At 38.8% G+C, this 18,475-nt stretch overlaps 1 protein-coding gene across 1 annotated transcript in view; it reads left to right on the forward strand.

Annotated features, from left to right (window-relative positions):
* The first annotated feature begins 955 nt into the window (after nt 1-955).
* The window catches only part of KCNH8 (potassium voltage-gated channel subfamily H member 8), a 360,653-nt gene continuing 343,133 nt past the window's right edge, over nt 956-18,475 (forward strand). Inside the window, exon 1 of the mRNA XM_049628875.1 lies at nt 956-1,373. Within this exon, the coding sequence (XP_049484832.1) occupies nt 1,298-1,373 (76 nt within the window). The 5' untranslated portion in view covers nt 956-1,297. The remainder of the gene's footprint in view (nt 1,374-18,475) is intronic.

An 18,475-nucleotide genomic window follows, 5' to 3' on the forward strand; every position in this document is an offset into this window, starting at 1 on the left:
CGCATGAGCAAAGGGGAGAAGGGCAGGGAGAGAGACCGCTTTCGTTTTCCATGACACCTGCCGTTCGGGGGACTCGCGGCCAGGCTTTCTACCCGGAGGTTCCAGCATCGGCGGAAGCGTAGCCTGTGGGTGGGGATGTGGGGTTGTTGAGGGGCGCGTGGGGGCGGTGGGGTGGTGGAGAGGGGGCAGGCTGGGCTGATTGGTGTTGAAGTTGTTTTTTTACAAGGCAACCTTACAGGGTTTACTTAAATTGTATTTTGCAAATCAATAAAAACAAAACTTTTCTAGTAATGTTTTATGTACATTTCACCAGGGAGTGAGAAACCATCATTGTCCCTTAAAAAAAAAAAAAAGCGCTTTTATTATTTTCTTTTAGTTAAATGGATTGGGGAGACCAATGGCAATTTGGGGAAAGGGGCCGAAACACCGCCTTTTTGAGCCCGGCAAGGAGAGTTGGAAAAACCCGGGAGCTTTGGACTAGTTTTCAGGCGGAAAGACCCGGGTGACTGGGGAGGGGGCCGCGCAAGTAACTCCAAGCTGCCCTGCTCCAATTGCGGGCACTCAGGTGTGCCGGAAGGGGGCCACCTCCCCCTGGGGCGCCAGGCTGCCTCAGCGCCCTGGGACACCACTGGGGGAACTGCCCCCTCCCAAGCTCCAGGCCGTGGCCGGGTACCTGCCCCAACCTGTCTCCTCCCCTTCTTCGGTACCACACCCACGGGACTCCGGTCTCCCCGGGAGAGGGACGGAGCGGGAACAAAGGGGTCTTTGTTCACTGGCTCCTGGGGGGTGGGAGTCGTGCTCGCGCGCGTTTCCCCGCGCCCCTTGGAAACGGGGAGGCTCAGCGCCACCCGGCCTCGCCCTGCGGCGAGCGCCGTCCTCCGCGACCCCAGCGCCTGAGGTCAGGGCGCGGCGCCCCGGGCCAAGGCGGGCTCTTTCCGAGCGGGCGGGGTGGGAGGCGAGGCGGCGCTCGGCGGGCACTGCCGCCCGCGGAGGGACGGTGGGGGGTTCCGGCAGCTGGCGGAGGTGGAGGGGGCGGGAGAGGGAGCCTGCGCCGGGCTGAGCCTGGAGGTGCGGGGCGGGCTCGCCGAGCGCTCGCGGAGAGGCTCCTGCCGGAGCAGCGGCGGCTGGAACGCGCACCCTCTCTCCTTCCATCCTCCACCTCCTGATCAGCCCCAGCACCGCGCCAAGTCCCCCTCCGCTGCCGTCAGCACGCTCCCCTTCTCCCTTCTTGGCACTTTCCTATTGAACCATCCGTCTGGACAAACTTTGATGGAGAATTTCACACCACGCTGGAAAAATGCCGGTTATGAAAGGATTACTGGCGCCCCAGAACACCTTCCTCGACACCATCGCCACCCGTTTTGACGGAACACGTAAGTCTTGCACTTCGACGAGTTGTATGGTATTTTCTGAGAATGATTTTCCACGTATAGATTACTTTCTCTCCCACCTTCTTTTTTTTGCACCAGCGGAGTGAAATTCCTTCCGTTTTTGCAGAGGTGTCTTTTGTGTGGAGAAATTTCCTTCCACCCATGGTTAGGTGTAGTATTAACACTTTGGATTGGTGTAGTTGGCCCCCTTGACTTGCTGGGTTTGTGAGGGCTAGAAAAGAGCCTGAATGTGGATGCCCATGTTCACTGTGGGACCTGTATTTTGGTACCTCTTTATGGAATTGTTTTTCTTTTTAATGAATTTTATGGGGTGAAAGTGGGAATGCCCATGTTACTGAATTGCCACCTTATCTTTTTAGAGTTTCAAGTCTGTCTAGATTATGGGGTGAGTTTGTAATGTTATGCTTCCGTGGAGCGTCATTCCTTCAGGTCTTTCGGATAGGCATGATTTCCCATCAGAGTTCAAGAAATTCAAACTAGAGTCAGGATTGCCAAGTGTAAGCTTTCTGTAGAATTCGAAGGGTTGTGAGTTTGTCAGAATCTTGATTCCTGGTTTTATGATAGAATAGCGCACCTCTCATTCCTGAAATTATCCTAACCCTTTAGGAGAGACTATTGGGAAGGGAAGAGCTGCACATTATAAAGGCACATCTGATCATATGAGAAAGTGTAGACATTTTTTTTTTTTTTGAGGGAGAGTATTATTGGACGTTTAGCTTGTTTAAGCTACAGTTGAAAATAAGGATATGGTGTTGTGTGAATGCTTGTAGATTGTTGGGAATCACCTGCAAGTTGTTCTCTTTCAGGACCACGGTCAGGTCCCCGTTCCTTCCCAGGCTTCTCAAGCTCTCCTCATGAGCCCGCTGGTCTTCCCAACAGGCTTAGGAGTCTGTACTTTTACCCCTGACAAGTTCTCTCTCTCAGTTGGTTTCACTATGAGTATCCCCACCTTCTTCCTAGCTTATGTTGCTTCTATGTGCCATCTTTCCTTTTTCTGCCTCTTTCACAAAACTCCCAGAAAGTCATTTATTCTAAAGGCTTTTCTGTGGTTCAAGTACTATTGTTTTTTACTGTGATGGTATATTTCTTGGAGCTGACATGAGAGAGCACATCTAATTCTATTTCCACACCAGTAGTGTGTGTATACACACACACACATATGCACACACACTGTGAAATATACACATGCACATATACTGTGAAATATACACGTTTCTATTATGTAGGAATAAAGTCCTGGACTTTGTGCTTTAGGAATAGTTGGAAAGTTTACATAGGAAGGAAATGAAGCATTTACTTGATTTTGTTTAATTTTAATTTTTGATATCCACCCTACTCATGGTACAAGGTGTGGATATTCTTCCCGTGTTTTTAACTTTAGCTTTAACCATTCTCTCCCCTTTTATATTCGACATGTGTCATATTGGTGAAGTGCAGTGCAATTATATATGTGCCTTCTTTAGATAATAAGAGAAAATATTGTAATAAAACTTCTAGTCCCTGCCACTGCCATTACCTCCACCACCCAAAATCACCACTGCTGACTTCAACCATGTGTGATTGTGGGTACTACTAATTATTTCCTTAGGAACTGATTAGTTTCATGTGAATGTTTCTTCTTGAAGTTGCAAATTTAAACCCCAAAGACTCAACAAGGATCCCAAAAGCATCTTTTGAAAATGAGGTAATTGATCAATGGTATTTGCTTATCTCATTGTCATTTAAAGTTGAATGAAGTGCAGTGTGTAGTGAATCATCCCAGCACAGCCCTGGGAATTACTGCAGCAACATATTTACGTACGATTTACTAATGATGAGAGGGGTTTTCGATCATCAGAATGAGATACCTTTGCCTCTTTCTCTCACTGTAACATTTGATAAGCAGAGGGCTAGTGAATAGCCTTTGTTTTTAAAACTAAACATTAACGTTAATAAAATGGAAGATTAGAAATTTTAAGTTCTTATTTAAGAAGACCATCATTATATACTAGCGTTTAGAATAAAAATCACAAAAAAACCCAAAAATTGTTGGAGAACATGCTTGGTCTGTGCTCCACAGGGTCTGGGGGATTCCTGGAGGGAACCACTGTGCATGCAATCAGTCTGAAAATCAGTGAAACAAATTTTAAAATGATGAGTAACATAATGGTTTACTTTGGCAAGACTTTTTTTTTTTTTTTTTTTACAACATCTAATGAATACCCGTCCCAACAAACCCCACTCCAGGAAAGAGGATTGTATTTTTTCATTTACTTCTCTTTTGAATTGCAGGATGGTTTAAATAATCTGAAACTTAAAAAAAAAATACTTTAAATAAATTTTTAGCCTCAAATTTTGCTGTATCTACAATCATGGGCATACCATTTCCTTGGCTAAGTATTTTATCATATTCTGTTATGTTTCTGTGTTGACAAAATTTTAAGTGTAAGTACTATCCCTGTAACTCTTCCTATGATCATCCTTATTTCTCTTGATTTTTTATAGTATTTATTTTCTTGTGCAAGTTAAAACTTTTTGCAAGATGAAACTATTTGCAAATTAGCAAAATTACCACCTGCCCAAATAAAAGCTCTACAGAAAGTGAATAATGTTATTATACTTGAAATGTAATATGTTTTTTATTGGCACATTGTCTGCTTTATTTGTTAGGTATACTTTATAGTCATGTTAGTTTCTTATTTCATTTTATATTGGGTAATCCTGATGAAAAAATAAGAGAACAAACAATAATCCTGGCAAACCACCTTGCTAACTTAACCACCATACAGTGTTATCATTAGCCCTACTGAATTAATATTGTAATGGAAAATAATAAAACAAAACATCATTCAAAACTTCTCCCAGAAAAAAAATAAGTTTACAACAATAAAAGCTTATAACATAATCTTACTAATTTATCAGTTGAAATAGTATCACAGGGCAACATAAAAGAAGTTAATATATTTTATCACCTGGTGACACATTATTATTTTATATAATAGGTCATTTCTTACTTTTAGTATTTAAGAAGTGAATTCTTTCTCAGGATTGAAAGACAATCATGAACCCTTAATTGGAAATTATTTTTTCCAATATGCAATTTTTAAAAACTATTGGAAAATATAAATCTTGTTATATAAAACTACTCTATAATACATTTACTTTTGAAATATGTTCTTCTGGCTTCTGTTTAATTGAAGTACAATGAGAGTTAGAAAAACAGAACCTTGCAAATTTTAATATCTATACCCTATTAGGACAAAAAAGTAATGCCAATGAATTTTTTTGACTCATTACATGTAACCACACTTCTCATTGGGAACACTCTAAATCAGACAGACAGACAGACACACACACACACACACACACACACACACACAATGAATGTTAAAACATTATGATCTGTATCTAGTTTACTTTTTCCACATTTATTATGTCTAATATATTTTAAAAAATCTTTTCTGAGTAGACTTTTGTGCTAAGCACATGAATATAAATCTGGACAAAGGGAAAGTATAGTAGAAAACAGGTAAGTACATATTTTAAAAATAGTTTTAGTACAAATATTTGGTACCATTTGAGGAAAAACTCTTCTTTCCTTCATATAAAACTTTCAGAAGGAAGTGTCCATTTTCAAATATAATTAGTCTACATTTTCTTTTTTTTTATTTAAAAAAAATTTTTTTTAATGTTTATTTATTTTTGAGACAGAGAGAGACAGAGCATGAACGGGGGAGGGTCAGAGAGAGAGGGAGACACAGAATCTGAAGCAGGCTCCAGGCTCCGAGCGGTCAGCACAGAGCCCGACGCAGGGCTCGAACTCACGGACCGCGAGATCATGACCTGAGCCGGTTGGATGCTTAACCCACTGAGCCACCCAGGCGCCCCTAGTCTACATTTTCATAGCTGTATATTAGCATACATTTTCCAGTCATGTTAAAATTTGGCCAGAATACTTCTTTGGGGTTAGTGAGATAAGACTTAGGCTTTAAAGGAAGTTCGTAGCTCAGTGGACTTTATCAAGGAGATTCCAAAGTATTCTGAATAACAGTGGTTTAGAAACTCATTCATATTTACATATATTTTATATACTCCTGTATAGACTGTTTAAAATGGTCCAAGGAGGGGCGCCTGGGTGGCTCAGTCGGTTAAGCACCGACTTCAGCTCAGGTCACCATCTCGCGGTCTGTGAGTTCGAGCCCCGCATCGGGCTCTGGGCTGATGGCTCAGAGCCTGGAGCCTGCTTCCGGTTCTGTGTCTCCCTCTCTCTCTGCCCCTCCCCGTTCATGCTCTGTCTCTCTCTGTCTCAAAAATAAATAAACGTAAAAAATAAATAAATAAATAAATAAAATAAAATGGTCCAAGGAGATTTTTTAAAATTGAAATGCTTCCTTTAGAGAGGCAATTGCAATGCTTTTTCTTTTCATCTTTCTTTTCTTCTTTTTTCCCATCTTTCTTTTCATGCTTTCATCAAATACATAGATTTCTTCACATCAGAAGCATAGAGAGAAGGGTAATGAACCCAGTGCTATAGGAGGAGGGAAGAACGAGGTGGGACAGTAGTGGGGATCTTCCTAAGTCTTTGCAGGCTTGTAGCTTGGAGAATATCAGCAAAGGCACTTAGCCAGTAAAAAAGAATGAGCTCCATTATGTATGGGTCTGTCTATAAAAGGCTATTACATGAAAACATTCAAGGAAATAGCTAACATTCTAGAGATATCTCTCCCAAATAGTTTATAAAGACTCTTTAAAAATTTTTTTTATATGCTACTAGTAGTCTCTTTTATTATTCTTTGTTTAGGGAGCCAGTTCCTTGTTAGTTTTCTTTTTCTGTGTAGTAAATTACCACAAGCTTAGTGGCTTATTATGTCATATCTTCTGTAGGCCAGACATCTAGGATTAACTAGGTCCTCTGCTCAGGGTCTCACAAGGTTGCAGACAGGTTGTCAGCTGGGGCTATGGTCTTTGCTGAGGCTCAAGGCCCTCTTCCAAGGTCGAGTGGTTGTTAGCAGAATTTAATTCCTTGCAATTTTATGATTGAGTTCTCCATTTTCTTGCTGTCAGGTGGGGACTTTTCTCAGCAACTAGCAGCTGCCCTCAGTTTGTTGCCACGTGTCCTCTCTTATAGGCCCTCTCACAACCAAACAGTTTACTTTTTCAAGAGCAGCAGGAGGGTCTCTCCTTTAAGAGTTCATCTAAGTCAGGCCTGCCCAGGAGAATCTCCCATTTGATCAACTCATAGTCAACTGATTATGGATCTTAATCACATCTCTAAAGTCATCTGTTCTGTCCACACTCAAGAGAAAGGGATCAAAGTGTATATACAAGGAGTTGAGAATCTTGGGAGCCATCTTGGAACTCTGTGTACTACAGTTGCTATTCATGCAAAACCCAGTGTTCTCACGTTTGTTCTTCTAAAACGTATATTTACTAAGCACGCTCTGTAATTCTGTATGCATGAAACCCTGCTGAGTTTACATCTGAAATCTTAGTGAATATAAGGCCCAACTTACCGGAGGGAGGGTTTTGCTTCACATTTTGCCAGGGGCATAGGGGTAAACCTAGCCTAGTTGAGCTAGTCACGTTTAGTCAGCTGTCCCATCAGACTCTCAGACCCCTCATCATCTACAAGTAATGTGGAAGATGTCAGATTATTTTCAGAATATTAACGCCAGTCTCTTAACAGGGTGCTCCCTCTTTACAGATAAGGAATGGGGTCTGTTAGTCTGTGTCTATGGATATCTTAGCCTTCACTGGATGGAAAACCAATCCAAGAATATAATATCTGCAAAGAACGATCTCCAGGACAGGTTGTCTGTCACACTCTAGACTGGGCTGCTTCCATCTTACTAACTTCTTAACCAGGCCTGTTTCTGGGCAAACCTTGTGAACTGCTTTGAAATGGGATGATTTCCATCCATTTCTCATGCTTCTAACCATGTTTTAGATTTAAGACACTCCCCACTATGCACTCTTGCATTGAGGTTGGCTGTGGTCAACTAAATAATGTTCTTTATTTAAACTTCATTCTAGGTTTACTAAAAATTAGAAAGAGAGACAGAAGAGGAGAGAGAGGAGAGAAGTGAGAAGAGGGAGGAGGGAATTATTTATTCTCATTCCTTGACTTTGTAGATGAATTCTTTACTCTATAGAGGGCTTATCACAGGAGTTCTCATAACTTCCATGCAGTGATCAAAGTGTTTGATTTATAAGAAGTGGATTTATGTCTTGGGGCACCTGGGTGGCTCATTTGGTTAAGTGTCTACCTCTTGATTTTGACTCTGGTCATGATCTCACGGTTTGTGCTGTTGCGCCCCCTGTGGGGCTCTGCGCTGAGAGTACCAAGCCTGCTTGGGAATCTCTGTCTCTCTCTCTCTCTCTCTCTCTCTCTCTCTGTCCATCCTCCTCCCACACTTGTGCTCTTGTTCTTTGTCAAAAGAAACATTAAAAACAAGGAGTTGGATTTATGTCTTTATCACACGTACATTTCTTTTAATGAATGAAATATACAGATAATAAGAAAAGCCTTATTATACAGTCCTTAAAAATATTAGATAATTTTGTTTTGACATCATTATATAGAGGAAAATTGATAACTAATATGTTAAAAATGGAAGTTACGCTCACAATATAATTTTTTTTTAGGCTCTGGCTTTTGGTATCACCGATAGACCAAAGGCCAAGGCATGAACCCTCTTCTGGCATGAAAAAAGCATTGAAGTCCTGAGTTACCAGTGTCTGGGATGTGCTAGACCCAACGCACTTTTAGAGTGGTAGTCTCTCTGATGAAATCTTTACTTTATTCATCAATAATCAATCAATCAATCAATCATTTCTTCAATATTTAATATTTAATCATCACTGACTATATACAAAACCATTATACTAGGATCTTTGGAATAAATCGGGCTTGTCTTTCTCTCAAAGAGGACGATAAAAGTATGCAAAAATTACCGTAGTAAAGGTTGGAAGTCTGTAAGAGTATTCAAGAGGTATAGGCAACGAACGGGCTGTGTACCACTGGATGAGAGAAGAATAATTTCTGTGGGTGAATGATCTGAGCGTTTTATATAATGATTATGACTTCTGGGTGGGAATGATTGGCACGTATATGATAAGGACAAAGACAATGTTCTGTTTGCTCTGCCAATTTGTGTAGCATTGTCATTGAGGCTAACAGGGGGATCTTTAAGGATGCGAAGGGCGAAAGGTAAAGGCAGGAGGAGAAGAGAAAGTCAATTAGGCCAGGCGTGGAATGTCTTTAAAGTCAGAGTGCTTTGTCACAGTAAGTCATCAGAGGTGATAGGTTAATATCTTGGTAGGAGTATAGTGCCATCTGTGCCTAATGTAAAAATTCTCAACCTTCCCATGTTCCACAGGCTGACGTCCATCTTGAAACCTAAGGTGTTTCTTCTTACTACCTCTTCTAAAAAATGCCTTTACACTTCAACAGGGGTCCCAGAGAATGCAGTGGAATTGATGTGTTCTTCCCTTTTTCTTCTTTTGCATGTATCTATTTTGCCCAGGGAGCTAACTTTCACCTCTTAGGAAAGGGAGAGATTGATTTCTGGCCACATAGCTGAGTACTCTTCTCCTCCAGGGCTGTGTCATACTATAGAATTATGCCTGTGGAGAATAAAAAGAATTGAGGGTGTGCTAGCATTCAGTCCTAGTCAAGTCGATGGGAGAAGTGCCAACAGTAAAAGGCACAGAATTGCAATTGCTGCAGAGATAGCTGGGTTCACCCTGGCAGTGTATATTTGCTGATACAGTCTAAATACGAAGTTTTAAATGCGTTTTGGTTTAGCAGAGCCTACAAACAAAAAAAAGATGAGACTTCAGCTTTACCTACGGCACAGTTCATATTTAGCAAGTGGAGCAATTGAAGAGCTTCTCAGTAATTTAAACAGTCAAATATAGTTCTTGGCTTATAAATTCCCTGGAAGATACGTTTTGGTTTTCTTTCTTAGCTGTTAATGCAACTATCTATCTCCCTTAAACCCTTCAAAATTCACATGTCCCCAAATGAACTAATAATCTTTCCCAGTCTCTGAAATCTATTTGCCTTCTTGTGTCCTCTGGTTCCATTATTGGCATCACCTCCCACCCATTTCTCCGAGCTAGAAATCTGAGTCGCCCTGGACTGCCCACACATCTAATTGGTTATCAAGTCTTTGAGATTTTACTTTAGAAATGCCCTAATCTGGCTCTTCACCTCCTTTTCATTGCTTCTTCTTTAGTTCGGATCTTCTGTTTCTTATCTATGTGGTTGTAATCTTACTCTAACTGGATTTCTGTGGCCACAGGCTCTTATCCTGCTCACTCCCTACCCTTCAGTCTACATCGTCTCTAGAGTGATTTCCGATAAAAGCCAGGTGATTTAATCATTTGCCCCTCCTACTTAAAGCCACCCATCAGCTCCCTGCTACCTCCTGGAGAATGTCCGAGGTCTTTAGTGTCCTATGATCCCAAGATGATTCTGCAGATTCTTTTTCCAACCACTGCCTCCCAGGCTATAGACATACTCACCCTGAATCTGGTGCTCATTCACATCTCTGGGCCTCTGCTTGTCACTTGAAGAGCAAGATCCTTTTTTTTCTTCAAGACCCATCCTGAGGGTTGCCTTGTATCCAAAGACTTTCTGTGAGGCTCCAGATTGAGTTAGGTGGCATTTACTCTCTGCTTCCGTGTTCTCTTGCCCACTCCTCACACGTGCTCTGCTTATGTGCGTTCCTATTTCAACCCTCAGTTCCTTCAAGCCCTGATTGTCTTTATTCTTTTCTATCCTCGTTGCTCAGACTTATGCTTGGAGCAAAGTCATGGCTCAATAAGTGATTCTTTGGGTAAAAGAATTTCAAACTCGTTGAAGGGTGGGGTTGTGTATTCATTGTCTCTCTTTTTCCTTCGGTGCTAACTGGTTTTCCGTTTATTCTGTATTCTCTTGTTTAACTAGTTTTCAAACGTAACTCTAGACTGGCTTCTAGCTCCTCATTTTCACATGGTTCAAGTACTGATTTCCTTTATTAAACTTTAATGATAATAGTGACTGCATTTCGGGCATGTGTACAGGCACTCTGTACACCATGCTGGTGCTTTATTTGTTCCTGCCACAACTCAACAGCCCAGCAAGGGGGAAGGCAGCCCCCCTTTTTGTTACAGATGACAAAATTCAAGCTCAGCACTTTTCTACTTTATCACACTAGCCTGTGATTTTTCTACTATATCACACTGCCTCTAAAATGTGTTTTTTTATAGCAAGTATAAACAAACCAGGGCAATCTGTGGGATCATTTCTAGTTTCTAAGTCTTGCAGAAAGGGATCTCTGCTTTAGAGTTTTTAGCCCCTTCTAGTATCTATGCCGTTTTTTTCTTTTGATATACTGTATTATGCTTTAAGTACTTGTCGCTTAAAGGATGTTTTTAAATTGGAATTTAAGACTCATATCTGGAACTACTAAATGCATTCATTGTGCAAAGCAGTTTTGCTCATCAAAGAAAATCTACTGTCCGTGTTTTTTAAAAAAATACAGAAATCCATTTTCTTTGAGATTTGGTGCTTAGAATTTGCTGATTTTAGAATTTGTAATTCTTTTATTGTCAGGCTAATCTCTCTATAGCAGATATTCTAAATCTCCTAGCTATTATAGTGACAGCATTCTGTGTTTTTACCTTGTCTTACAGAAGAAATTCTTCTACCTACTTTGAGTCTGCTTTTATTGGGAGAAATATATTCTCCACTGTCAGGTATTGTTGACATCTTTTAAGAGAGATCATTTACCTTTACCTTTTCTCCGTATTGAATTTACAGGAAGAAATAAAGGTACCTGGCTGGCTCTCCAAATCTCAGAAATAATCTAAATCTCTTCTTTTCTTTCTTTCTTTCTTTCTTTCTTTCTTTCTTTCTTTCCTTTTTTCTTCATGTTTTCTTTTGTTCTATTAAGTCTTTTGGACAGGCTTCCTTATTGTACTTGGACTTGTCAGTCCAAATCACCCAATTTCTCATTCTAGTTATTGAACTAGAGGGAACTGAGACCAGAGCAGTTATCAGTCTTTCCATGTTTTGTTTGATTTTCTAGAAAAAAGGATCCACACAAGAAGTTTACATGTTATCAAAATATCAAACACCCAGTTTGACAAGAAGTAGACTTGTCTTTAAGTGTGGTGTTCCGGTTAGTTCTTCAATTGAGAGAATAAAAGAATAAGATAAAAGCAGGCATACTTTGCACCTTCACACCTAAATAAATGTTTCTACTATGATTCTATAAATGGTGGAAAAGAATGGATGTCTTGGGACTGCAGCTTTTGTACTGTATTAATTTGGTACATCTTTGATTAGGTTACATTTCAGTCATCTGAAAATGAGCCTGCTACCTTCTCCCAAACAATGTACGCGTTCACGTTTTAGAATATAGAACTAATAATAATCACTGAGGGCTCTGGTCCATCTGTGGTCCAGTGTGTAGCGTATTTAAAAAATATTTTTTTAATGTTTATTTATTTTTGAGAGAGAGAGAGAGAGACAGCGTGATGGGAGGGAGGGACAGAGAGACAGGGAAACACAGAATCCAAAGCAGGCTCCAGGCTCTGAGCTGTCAGCACAGAGCCTGACGTGGGGCTGGAACTCATGGACTGTGAGATCATGACCTCAGCTGAAATCGGACACTTAACCAACTGAGTTGCCCAGGCACCCCAGGTGTAGTGTTTTTCATTCAAACAACCCAAAAGTTATAAAATTATTTGAAAGATAGTAATAATAGTTAATATTTGCATAGCATGTCAATATATTCATTTTTTTATTCCGTCACTTGAATTACTTTTGAATTTAAGCTAAGATGTGGGTCCCTATTTTAATTTTAAATGCACATTTGTTTTCTATGAGGGAAGTTGAGCATTTTTTAATATATTTAAGGTCTATTTGAGTTTCCTTTTCTGGGCATTATTTACCCGTATTTATTGCCCCCTTTTAATTAGGTTGTTGGGATTCTCCTTTTGACATCTATGAGCTTTTTACCTAGTTACAAAATTAGTATTATATTCCTGATGTGAATTGTATAAGTTTTAGTTTATATTTTTGGCTGGTCTTTTGATTTTTATACAGATGAATTAATCAGTTTTCCTTTATTGATTTCTGTTTTTTGTGTCATACTAAGAGAGGTATTTTCTATGGTAAACTTATTTTTAAAATATACCCTAAAAGGGCACCTGGGTGGCTCAGTCACATTTGTGTTTGACTCTTGACTTAAGCTGAGGTCGTGATCTCATGGTTCCTGAGTTCAAACCCCACGTGGGCCTCTGTACTGAGAGTGCAGAGCCTGCTTGGGATTCTCTCTCTCTCTCTCTCTGTCTGTCCCTACCCCACTCATGCTTGCTTTCTCTCTCAAAATAAATAAATAAACTTAAAAAAAATATCCTAAGTGCTCTCCATGGTTTCATTTTGTATATTCAAATTTATTCTCCTCCATTAATAAGTTCTGTAGTTTGATCTATTGAATGTGATGTAGGAATCAAAACTTATTCTTTCTACATGACTATCCATTTTCCTGACAACATTACTCAATTAATTCATCTTTTCTACGTTTTTTTCCTATTCATCTTTTTGTTCCATTGTTTTGTTTTTCTGATTCAGTCATGTTTACTTGAAGCCTATTGACTCTTATGTGCTATTATTTTTTTAACCAGCCAGCTTGCTGAGTTTCTACTATCTTTTGTAATAATTTTTCCAGTTGGGAGTGCTTGGGTGGCTCAGTCGGTTAAGGATCCGACTTCGGTTCAGGTCATGATCTCGTGGTTTGTGAGTTTGAACCCCACATCGGGCTCTGTGCTGACAGCTCAGAGCCTGGAGCCTGCTTCAGATTCTGTGTCTCCCCCTCTCTCTGCCTCTCCCCTGCCCACACTCTGTGTCTCTCTGTCTCTCAATAATAAATAAAAAACATTTTAAAAATTTTAAAAAATAAAAAAAATTAAAATGTAATAATTTTTCAGTTGGTTTCTTGGAGTTTTCAGCTAAGACATAATATTGTCTTCAAATAAAACACATTTTTCTTGTTTGCTTCTAATTTTTATAATTCTTACTTTTTGTCCCTTTAATTTTATCTATTTAATTGTTTTGGCTAGTACTATAAGCATTATAAATGCCATTAAAAATGGTGTGGTGATAATAGAGAAAATCCTTCCCGACTTTAATGGAAATTATTTTAGTGTTTTTCTGTTAAGTATTTTTCTGGCTTTTAGTTTGAGAGATAGATATTTTATTATATATTTCCACTTTAATAAGAGATTTTGTTACATATTCCTGTTTTATTAAACAATTTTTATAAATTGTCTTTTTAGCATCTATCCAAACAATTCTGTTTCTTAATGAATCAATTAATGTGATAGATTCAATTAAACTATCCTCGCATTCTTTCAGTAGAAGTTACTGGGCCATATTGCTGGATTTTACTTGTTAATGTTTTATTTAGAATCTTTCACTGGAAATGCACACATGCACACACGTGTATGTGCATGTGTAAACACTGACATTTATTTTCTCTTTTCGTATGTGTGCATTACTGAATTTTGGTGGGGGATCCACATATCCGTATTTGTGCTTATTAATGTAATTCTATGTAGTTTAGCATTTGTACCAACTTTTCCATATTGTAATAAAGTATCACTATTTTTAAAAAATTTTTTAAATATTTGTTTATTTTTGAGAGAGACAGAGCATGAGTGAGGGAGGGGCACAGAGAGAGGGAGACACAGAATCTGAAGTAGGCTCCAGGCTCTGAGCTGTCAACACAGAGCCCCATGTGGGACTTGAACTCACAAACTGTGAGATCATGACCTGAGCCGTAGTCGGACCCTTAACCGACTGAGCCACCCACGTGCCTCAATAAAGTGTCACTATTAACACTTGCATTAAAATAAGCCAAAATGGGTTGGTAGATCTTCAGTTAGTTCTTACAGGTTTTGACTGTAGTCTTGTCTAATAATGTCTAGGATGCCTGTGTAGTGAATGTAGGTGTTACTTTAATGTGTATTTAAATCTGAAAGATGCCAAAAATATCCTTTATCTCAACCCTTTCCAGATACAAAATACTTAATAATACTGTATGTACATACAGTTCTATCTATCCATCTATCTGTTATCTATCTATCTATCTATCTATCCTTTCCTAGGACAACATGTGCATTACGTACCGACGAGTAGCACCAAGTCCTCTGAGATGCATGAAGTTACCAGGACACAAGTTGGTGGCGTCCATAGGAAATATGGGAAATTATAGCTTAGGGATACATGAACTTGGGGAGAATGTATCTATTTTTGGTAGTTTAAAAAATGTTTGCAGTGAAACTGTTTTGCCATCAGTGACCTCACAAAAATGAAAAATGTGTTTAATGAAGTACTGAATTCCCATTTCTTAAGAAAGTTGATGATGAGTGTGTAGCTGGGAGAAAATGTTGACATTTGCATTTGTCATGGTGCCCACGTTGGGGCAGTGTCACTATAACCACATTAACTCAGAAGCCATAAGTCTGCTGAATAAGCATCAACGTGTTATTTAAAAATTAGTAGCTGATTTAAGAAGATTATGTTTGCAAATAATGATTCATTCTGCAGAAAGTATCTTGGATATACTGCCCTGTGAAGCATGATTTTTCACTTAGATTGAAGGACTGCTCTTCTAAGTGAACTTCACTCATTCTTCTTTATCTTTTTTTTTTTTTTGGTAGGGTTTATAATGGTATAATTTTCATACAGTAAAATCACTCCCTTTAAATGCATAATTCAATGAATTTTGCAAAATCTATACAGTCATGTAACTATTACTGTAATCGAGATTTAGAATAGTATTTTTACTCCCAAAGTTCAAATACCCTCCCCCTACTTATATTCTAATCAGCTCTCTATCCTTACGGTTTTGGCTTTTTTTTAGAAAGTAATACTAATGAAATTATATGATATGTTACATTTTTTTTGGTGTGGCTTATTTAGCATAAAGCTTTTGCAATTAATTTAGTTTTTTCATGTATCAGTAGTTTGTTCTATTTTACTGTTGAAAATTGCATTCAGTTTTGATTTTGTTTTCTTATACATATAGAAAAATGAAACAACAGCATTTAATGTATTGTTCCAATAGAAGAAGAACTTAGCGAGTGTAAATACCATCAGGGTTTTTGATGGGAAACCAGTTAATTTTAATAATGCTTGAGTTTTTGCATCTAATTCGTGGATATAAGTAAAGCTTTACAAAGTTTATTCTATAGAAGGTAAGTCATACATTATTATAAATGTCACTGTAAGTAAATTCAATTAAATGGATCATTAAAGATATAGTTACTTCCTTTGCGGTGACAAGACAAATGTAAATTTTGGTAAAGCAGTGTCACAGTACAAATAGTGTTTATTGAATTTAAAAAATGTATGAAGCCACCATGTGCTTGAACTTGGCTGTGGTGTGCATATAATTCATCTCTGTGTCAGGAAACAATGATATCCTATCAATCACTAAGAAGCTGTAGTGGTCAAAATTACCAAATATTTTTATATATGAAGAATTCGTTTCAGTGGTTACACTTCATGATATATAATGTGAAACGCAGAGAAATACTTGGCATGGCACACAGAATGGTTTCTCTCGTACTGCCTCCCATCAGTCAGAATTTTAAAATATCTAAATATGCAGCCGAGAATCCTTTATCCAGCAAGTCTGTCATTTAGAATAGAAGGAGAGATAAAGGTCTTCCCAAACAAACAAAAACTGAAGGAATTTGTCACCACGAAACCAGCCCTACAAGAGATCCTAAGGGGGATCCTGTGAGACAAAGTACCAGAGACATCACTACAAGCATAAAACATACAGACATCACAATGACTCTAAACCCATATCTTTCTATAATAACACTGAATGTAAATGGATTAAATGCGCCAACTAAAAGACATAGGGTATCAGAATGGATAAAAAAACAAGACCCATCTATTTGCTGTCTACAAGAGACTCATTTTAGATCTGAGGACACCTTTAGATTGAGAGTGAGGGGATGGAGAACTATTTATCATGCTCCTGGAAGCCAAAAGAAAGCTGGAGTAGCCATACTTATATCAGACAAACTAGACTTTAAATTAAAGGCTGTAACAAGAGATGAAGAAGGGCATTATATAATAATCACAGGGTCTATCCACCAGGAAGAGCTAACTATTATAAATGTCTATGCGCCAAATACCCGAGCCCCCAGATATATAAAACAATTACTCATAAACATAAGCAACCTTATTGATAAGAATGTGGTCATTGCAGGGGACTTTAACACCCCACTTACAGAAATGGATAGATCATCTAGACACACAGTCAATAAAGAAACAAGGGCCCTGAATGATACATTGGATCAGATGGACTTGACAGATATATTTAGAACTCTGCATCCCAAAGCAACAGAATATACTTTCTTCTCGAGTGCACATGGAACATTCTCCAAGGTAGATCATATACTGGGTCACAAAACAGCCCTTCATAAGTTTACAAGAATTGAAATTATACCATGCATACTTTCAGACCACAATGCTATGAAGCTTGAAATCAACCACAGGAAAAAGTCTGGAAAACCTCCAAAAGCATGGAGGTTAAAGAACACCCTACTAACGAATGAGTGGGTCAACCAGGCAATTAGAGAAGAAATTAAAATATACATGGAAACAAACGAAAATGAAAATACAACAATCCAAACGCTTTGGGATGCAGCGAAGGCAGTCCTGAGAGGAAAATACATTGCAATCCAGGCCTATCTCAAGAAACAAGAAAAATCCCAAATACAAAATCTAACAGCACACCTAAAGGAAATAGAAGCAGAACAGCAAAGGCAGCCTAAACCCAGCAGAAGAAGAGAAATCATAAAGATCAGAGCAGAAATAAACAATATAGAATCTAAAAAAACGGTAGAGCAGATCAACGAAACCAAGAGTTGGTTTTTTGAAAAAATAAACAAAATTGACAAACCTCTAGCCAGGCTTCTCAAAAAGAAAAGGGAGAGGACCCAAATAGATAAAATCATGAATGAAAATGGAATGATTACAACCAATCCCTCAGAGATACAAACAATTATCAGGGAATACTATGAAAAATTATATGCCAGCAAATTGGACAACCTGGAAGAAATGGACAAATTTCTAAACACCCACACTCTTCCAAAACTCAATCAGGAGGAAATAGAAAGCTTGAACAGACCCATAACCAGCGAAGAAATTGAATCGGTTATCAAAAATCTCCCAGCAAATAAGAGTCCAGGACCAGATGGCTTCCCAGGGGAGTTCTACCAGACATTTAAAGCAGAGATAATACCTATCCTTCTCAAGCTATTCCAAGAAATAGAAAGGGAAGGAAAACTTCCAGACTCATTCTATGAAGCCAGTATTACTTTGATTCCTAAACCAGACAGAGACCCAGTAAAAAAAGAGAACTACAGGCCAATATCCCTGATGAATATGGATGCAAAAATTCTTAATAAGATACTAGCAAATCGAATTCAACAGCATATAAAAAGAATTATTCACCATGATCAAGTGGGATTCATTCCTGGGATGCAGGGCTGGTTCAACATTCGCAAATCGATCAACGTGATACATCACATTAACAAAAAAAAAGAGAAGAACCATATGATCCTGTCAATCGATGCAGAAAAGGCCTTTGACAAAATCCAGCACCCTTTCTTAATAAAAACCCTTGAGAAAGTCGGGATAGAAGGAACATACTTAAAGATCATAAAGGCCATTTATGAAAAGCCCACAGCTAACATCATCCTCAACGGGGAAAAACTGAGAGCTTTTTCCCTGAGATCAGGAACACGACAGGGATGCCCACTGTCACTGCTGTTGTTTAATATAGTGCTGGAAGTTCTAGCATCAGCAATCAGACAACAAAAGGAAATCAAAGGCATCAAAATTGGCAAAGATGAAGTCAAGCTTTCGCTTTTTGCAGATGACATGATATTATACATGGAAAATCCGATAGACTCCACCAAAAGTCTGCTAGAACTGATACATGAATTCAGCAAAGTTGCAGGATACAAAATCAATGTGCAGAAATCAGTTGCATTCTTATACACTAACAATGAAGCAACAGAAAGAC

The sequence above is a fragment of the Panthera uncia genome, chromosome C2, assembly GCF_023721935.1.
Source record: "Panthera uncia isolate 11264 chromosome C2, Puncia_PCG_1.0, whole genome shotgun sequence".
NCBI lineage: Eukaryota > Metazoa > Chordata > Mammalia > Carnivora > Felidae > Panthera > Panthera uncia.